The sequence below is a fragment of the Cryptomeria japonica genome, chromosome 3 (genome assembly GCF_030272615.1).
Source record: "Cryptomeria japonica chromosome 3, Sugi_1.0, whole genome shotgun sequence".
NCBI lineage: Eukaryota > Viridiplantae > Streptophyta > Pinopsida > Cupressales > Cupressaceae > Cryptomeria > Cryptomeria japonica.
The window spans coordinates 124732327-124739772 of NC_081407.1; the positions used below are offsets into that span (position 1 = coordinate 124732327).

The 7446-nt window shown below is 35.6% G+C and overlaps 1 protein-coding gene across 1 annotated transcript; it reads left to right on the plus strand.

The window, feature by feature from the left end:
• Window positions 1–4640: 4640 nt before the first annotated feature.
• On the plus strand, window positions 4641–5875 carry LOC131038766 (FCS-Like Zinc finger 15). Its single transcript, XM_057971309.2, has 2 exons — window positions 4641–5149; window positions 5271–5875. The coding sequence occupies exons 1-2, from the start codon at window positions 4710–4712 to the stop codon at window positions 5413–5415; spliced, it is 585 nt and encodes a 194-aa protein (XP_057827292.2). The 5' UTR covers window positions 4641–4709; the 3' UTR covers window positions 5416–5875.
• The last annotated feature ends 1571 nt before the right edge of the window (window positions 5876–7446 follow it).

Below are 7446 nucleotides of genomic sequence, written 5' to 3' on the forward strand. Positions count from 1 at the left end.
ACATGAGATCAGGACATGTGGAGAATGAAAGAGAAAAGGTGGCTAGATATCTAAATGGCCTGAGATTTATAATCCAAGATGAGATCCTCCTTCTTGTTCCTAAGACCGTGGATGAGTTTTTTCAAGTGGCATAGACGACAAACAAAAATTTGAAGAGGAAGAGTGACCAACAAGGTAGAGGAAGAGGTAGGAGTTTCAAAGGAAGAGGAAAATTTGGGGGCAGAAATCAGTTCCAAAGATAGCAAGGAGAATCAAATCCAAATGAACTAAATGGAGACTCTAATGGTAGAGGAAGCTTTAGAGGGGAAGGCCCAATGGAAGAGGAAGGAATGGTGGTTCAGGAAGAGGATCAAGTACCTTTACCAGTAGATGCTACAATTGTAACCAAGTGGGACATCCGGCCTTCAAATGTCCTGAAAAGCAAGCCTCTAGCTCTCATGGAGAAGATAGAAGAAATCAGCTAGTGCAAGAGGAAGATATCCAAAGTGTTAATGCACCACCCAGACCCATAGATCCAAAATATGGGAAGAGCCTAACGATGAGGGGAACACTTTTGAAGGTTCCAAGCACCAAGGAGCCACCATAGAGGAAGTCACTTTTTAGGATTTCTTGTAAATCCGGAGAGAAGGTATGTAAAATCATAGTTGATTCAGGATCCACAGATAATTTGGTGTCAGTAGAAATGGTTGAGAAATTAGGATTGAAGAAAATTCCTCATCTTACCCCTTACAAGGTGTCTTGGTTGAGTAGGGGCCAGCCAGCAAGTGCTTGTAAATGAACAATCTTGGGTAGAGTTTCAGATTGGGGGGTATAGGGATAGAATCCTATGTGATGTGATTCCCATGGATGCTTTCCATTTGCTTCTAGGACGTCCATGGCAGTATGATCTTAATACTCAACGCGATGGGCATAAAAATACTTACACCATTACCAAAAATGGTGTCTTTCACTTTGAACCCTTTGTCGAATGAGAGTGGGGATAGACAAGTTGCCTCTAGTGTACTCATGGTGGTATGTGAGAAGGATTTTTTGAGAACCTTGAAGGAAGAGGGTGGACAAGGGTTTGCCTTGATCTTGAAGCCAAAAGGTGAATCAGATTTGTTAATAAATAAGAGGAAAGACACTCCTAAAGAGGTGTTGCAATTGTTGGAGAGATATAGAGGTATAGTAGTTGATGAAATGCCTAACTAGTGTTAGGCCTCCTGTGCTAAAGGGCCCAAGATGGTGATTAATATAAATTACAAACTAAAAACATATAAAATAACATGACGAACATTTCAACCATGGCAGTAATTGTCAAAGTTGTACCAGAACATGTTCATGTGTTGCTCCTTTTATCTTGATATTAGACTGATACTTGCTCCTAAGTCCTTGGGGGCTTGGAGTGTCTTGCCTCTTTAATATATTGATGAAAAAATTTCAATGCTTCTCTATACTTTACTGAGAGTATTGGTGTAGATTCATACTCCCATTAAAGTAGGGGTTAAATGTAGCACCATAAATTATATCTCTATATAATTTCGTCCTATCTAGGACTTATTTTAGCGTCTTGATCTCATGTGCATTGATTTTCTTTGATTTTGCTCACATAGACCCCAAATTTTGCATCTTGAACACTTCCTCAAGGTCTTGCCTCAATTTTGGTCCTAATTAAAAGGACTAGGGAAGTTGGGTCACCCTAGTCATAAGAATGGGGTGACCCACTTGCCATAGTCACGTTAATCGGGACCCAAATTTGGTTCTCATAACAGTAACATTTGTAAGGCAAGAAATCATTCCCTAAGGTCGGCTAACTTCATAAATTTAAATACTTTTGGTGTAGTTAGGTATTTAAGAAAGCCTAACCCCCTTATTTTTAGATCTCTACTTCACAATTACATCCACAATTCATATTTTGAAAGATCAAGCAAATTCAATGAGCAAGCAATCAAGCATCAAGGCATTGAAGGAGAGGTCAACTACAAAGTTCAAGCATTCATGATGGCATCCATGATCATGATTTTATGAAGACATTCAACATGACATTATCAACCCTTACATGAAGATTTGAGGCAAGATTCCTCAAAGTATCAAGTTCCAATTCAAGCATTTACAATTCAAAACTAGTCTTGCTCTCAAAACTTTCTCTCAAAAGGCAAGCTTTTCAATTCAATTCAAGTTCAATTTCCATTTCAATTTCAAGATTGATTCCAAACCCGTGGTTTGACCTAGGCAAACCCCTATCCAAAACATCTTTCCCTCTTTCTGTGTGCAGGCGACAAGTCCAAAAGTTGTAGATAGAGATTCAAACTGAGGAGAGGACAACAAACAGATCTAACTTTTGCAGAAGCAAAAACTGAAGCACAAGGGCGACACCACCACATCGATCCCAAAAATTTCTACCAAACTTCTGGGAAAAGATTCTTGACAACATTCTAATCCCACGGCCTAGTTTCCGTCTACATCTAATTAGTTTGAGACCAGGGCAACCACCGCATTGGTCCCACGTTTCCAAGCCGAATTTTCAGGTGCGGATCCTTCTTTGTTTACTCTACTTAGATCTAGCTCTATGTCTTTGTATTGCACCTGTAGCTTGTTGTTTATGCATCTGTAGCTTGTTGTTAAGCTGATTTACATTCATTTTCTATCACCGAACATTCAAATACATTCAAATCAATTTCAACTAAAAATAATAAGAAAAAGAACTTGATCTGCATTCAATCATTTTACATTACATCAATTGAGTTATTCTTTCCTTGAATGTTTTGGTTGGAAAATTAAGTTATTTCTTAGTTTACAAGGCTTAACATATGAAACCTTAATTTTCTCACCATTAGTTTGTCTTAATCTTGACTTGGTCGACTTTAGCTCACGACAGGTTGTGCTCCTAGAATAATCATGTAAGGTGCTGGGAAATTCATAGTACTGACGCTAGCATAACACATGATCAACCAATTCTCTATTCAGTTGGCTCTGATAGATAAGGCTCGTGAAGAAATGATTGCATATATGCACAAACTGGATTTGTCAAAATGCTATAGACACTTTGATTGGCAGGCGTAAAGCCAATTTCTTCACCCTTTAACAGCATTCTCACGGTCTGTAGAAAGGATTTAAAACATTACAGCAAATTGCTTGACAAGTGTCATCTGATGGTAATGACCAAGACTAATAGACAAAAGAACAGTGAAAGGAATGGATTGAAAGAAAGGCATTGAGGAAGAAAAAACGCCCAAGACAGGAGGTTGGAATCGGTTATGATTTGCCAGAAATGAATCAACACTACCCCCTTTCTGTAGCACTCTTAACAGAGAGAATTCTGAATGAATTTTATAAATATTGAGCCTATAAGAGACCCACACAACATTATAAATTGCTGACGATAGAAGGGATTGATGAGAATATGAAAAGGCATAGACATATGAATCGATGCACACAAAGGTAAAGTATGAGCACGTTAAACATCTCTTGGAAGGTCGCATAAAGATGAAATAAAAGAATTGCAAGAAAATTGGGTGCAGAGTAAGAATGTGTAGATAGGACAGGGAGGAGAGTGAACAGTTTGAGAAAAGTCAATTATGGCCATTTGTAAATAATGTGCTTTTCATATTGGAGTGCATTGGCTGAATGTTTAGAATAGTATTTCATTTTGATGCACTCTATATTGTATTCTTGTGAGTTTGTGTGTTCGAAGCAGAGTCCTCTTACATCAGAGTCATAGGGCAAAATAGCACTTAAGGATTAATTCTTTATATATATAGTAAAGGACATATTAATAAATGACTTCTACATTTTCATCTGAGAAAAAAATAAAAAATTATTAGTAAGGTTTTGAATAGTGTCCGTGTAAACTCTATGGAAGACCTATAGAGAATTGACATAATTTTTTGGTATGTTTTTAGAGGGGATTCTTCTAGCAAAATATTATACAAAATTAAAATTCTCACGTACTTAAATGCACTATCTAAATTATGAAGCAATAATACATCTGGCGGAAAAGATTTACCTCGTGAATTACTTTCAAAATCTACAATCCCAACAACAATTGTGTCACCGCAAAGACTAGTCAACAAATTACTCAAAAGACGAGTGAAAACCTAAAATCTCACAATAAATACTACAAACTTCTACTACAAAAAGTAAGAACATACAAACCAAACCAAACCAAAACCATTTATTTGAAAAACACTTATGATTCAACAAAAATATAAGAATGAGATTTCCCAACATAACCAACTACCCACTTGATTGATTGATTGATTGAATCAAAATATATATATATATATATATATAATTTCATCTTTTAAATAAATAGAGTGAGGCCCTATGTTGTAAAGAGCAAACAATAGACATATAAGAAACGTGATGAATGTTTTAACCATGGTAGCAATGGTCAAAGCTGTTTAATAATGAATCTGACGAAAAGAAAGCTCACTCAGAACATGTTTAGAATCTGGCCTATATCATTACAGTACATTAACCCACAATTCCATATGCGCTTGGAAGGAAAGTTGAAAAAGTACTTGGCAAGCCTGTCCCACAATACCCTAGGACCAAATTAAACAATCCTCATCTGAATCACAGACCGACATCCTTCCAGTCCTTTTATAAACCATGGTATTTCACTCCGCAACATCTAACCTATTCAGTTTGCTAATTTATCGAGGCAAGATTTTGTATGGTGGCCCGATTTGCCTGATTACTGAAGGCATTTTGGCTGTTCAGAAAGAATGGCAGTCAAGCGGCCAAGACCCACACAGAGAAAATCTGCTCTCATGTTTGACAGCCCCTCAGAAAACAGATCAACCTTCAAATATTTCGGTCTGCTGTCTAGATTTAAGTCTAGCAAATATGGCGGAATTCCTGAAGCAACTTCTCCATTGGATTTGAAAGGTTTTAGTAGATATTCGACAGGCATAGGCCTTGGAATTCTTGTTGCTCTTGATCATAATAACAAGAATGAGCAAAGCAAAGCCATGCCCATTGTCTCTGTAAAACTATCGCCTCGGAGAGAAGAGGAGAATGGTGGAAGACTACGCAGGCGTAAAGAGACAGTTTTTGAAGAGTCTCAGCCCTCAGCTTTCTCCTCGTTTGAACCTGCTGGATTTCTCTATGTTTGTTATATGTGCAGACGAAAATTGTCCCACCAGAAGGATATATACATGTACGGGTAAGATTTACAATAAAACTTAAGCCTGGGTTGTCAATACAGATTCCTACTTCGCTGCTAAATTATGTACATGTATTGAAATCTTCCGATCTTAATGACATTCCATTTGTACGTATTGCAGAGGTGACAAGGCTTTTTGCAGCGAGGGATGCAGATACCAGCAGATTGCAACTGATAAGAAGAAGGAGCACCGCCCATCTCCGAGTTGTTCATCATCTTGTTCGTCCATATTCACAATCACACCCATGCCTGCTGCCTTGTACTAATACTACTACTGCTGGATTTCCATCATATTTATAGAAAGCACTGTTGGAGAGACCTATGCGGAATGTGAAGCAGCTCAAAAAGGCTTCGTGGAGTACTTAGAAAGCTTGGATCTGTGCAATTTTGTAAGAGGGTTGTGATCCAGAGAAAGCATGGAAAAGCATATGCATTGAACTGGGCCGATTTCTCTCATCCAGCAATTTTCTTGCCGACCTTTGTCTTTCCACTCAATTTCAACATGGAGAGGGAACAAAAACATTTTGGAGTTGACAAATTTGACGTATACTTTATATTTGAATTTTTGCATGTGTGCAATTTGGATTTGTGCAATTTTGTAAGAGGATTATGATAGTTGACCAGCAATGGTGAAAGGAAGGTATAAATACAAAATGTACAAGCTTTCAAGGCCAGAGAAAGTGGTAAATAAGAGGGTGAAATAGTGAAGCATGCATTTTTCATGTTTGTGCTTTGTTTTCTCGTTGATAAGTTTGTGAATTATATGAATTATGTTTGTTAAAATAAATAAATAATAATCTAACATAAATCAATAATTAATAATTAATTTTTAAAATGGTATATAATAAATGATGTTTTATGTTAGTAGAGATGTCTTTTTAAAATTTATACATATGAATTTGAAAAATATTTGTACATTTCGTATAAATAATAATAAATTTGTTTTGATTTGGATCAATTTTCAAGTATAAAAATGTAAAAAAGTTGTAAAGATGATGAAGGATGTTATGGGTATATGATTGAGTTGCTCCTTGATAGAACCATGGAGGAGGAAAAAGGAAAAGATGATGTTGCATAGAGTTTTTGTGTCAACGCTAGTGTGAACCCCTCAATCAATACAAGCATAAAACCAAAAAATGACATCACATCAAGCATAAATTAGAATAAATTTAGAGAAATGATGTTATGGGTATATGATTGAGTTTCTCCCTGATAGAACCATGAAGGAGGAAAAGGGAAAAGATGTTGTTGCATAGAGTTTGTGTGTCAAAGCTAGTGTGAACCCCTCAATCAATACAAGCATAAAGTCGTTTAATACTAAAAATGACATCACAATTTATAGGATTTTAAGGATTTACACCTACTTTGGCCTCCTCAATATTTGCATGCATAGAGTTATGTAGCCATTAAAGGTGCAGTAGGATATGATTAAGGTATAGTCTAGAAAAAAACTCTTAAAAATTCAATAGAAACCCTTACAAATCCACTACAAAGAAGCATACTACCATAGGTATTTTCTTCATACTATAAACAAATTCTTAGAGTGGAAGACAGTTATTTTTTGAACATTTTTTTTTTAATGTTATATTCTTTATTAATATATTTAACTTTATGGTGATTCATCATATAAATTTTCTATCAATATATAATTTTTAAACAAAGATGTTGAAATGGGGACAAGCATATAAAAATAAATTAGAACTTGATGATCTTGGAAGGATAGGGCTTGAAATTTTACATACAATAGTGCAATATTTGTTCATCTTAAAGAGTTAAAATACAATTTTGTTTTAAGATTAAGAAAAATCTATCAGATTTGTTCGAATTGAGCTCTTCTTAAAAAGGATAGAAATGATAAAAACAATAAAACACAATAGTATACATAACATAAAATATAAATTAAATATAATCAATGTGAAAGATCACATAGAAGACAATATAAATTGCTTCTAATTTCACCCCATAATATTGGGATTAATATTGGGTTTAACTCTAGGAAAGATGACAGAATTCCTAAAGTGACAGAAGTGTATTTAGACCTAATTTCTGGGATGCAGTTATTCTGGTTCCAAAATGTTATATTTGTACATCGTGTTATATGACATTCGTGAAAATCACAGTCATTAATAATGTTATTGACGGTCAATAACACGCGAATGTCATATAACACGACGTATGAATATAATATTTTGGAGCCAGAAAAGCTATAGCCTAACTTCTGCATTGGATGTGAAAGGTTTTAGCAGATATTCGACAAGTGAAGACTTTGGAATCCTTGTTGCTCTTGATCAAATAGC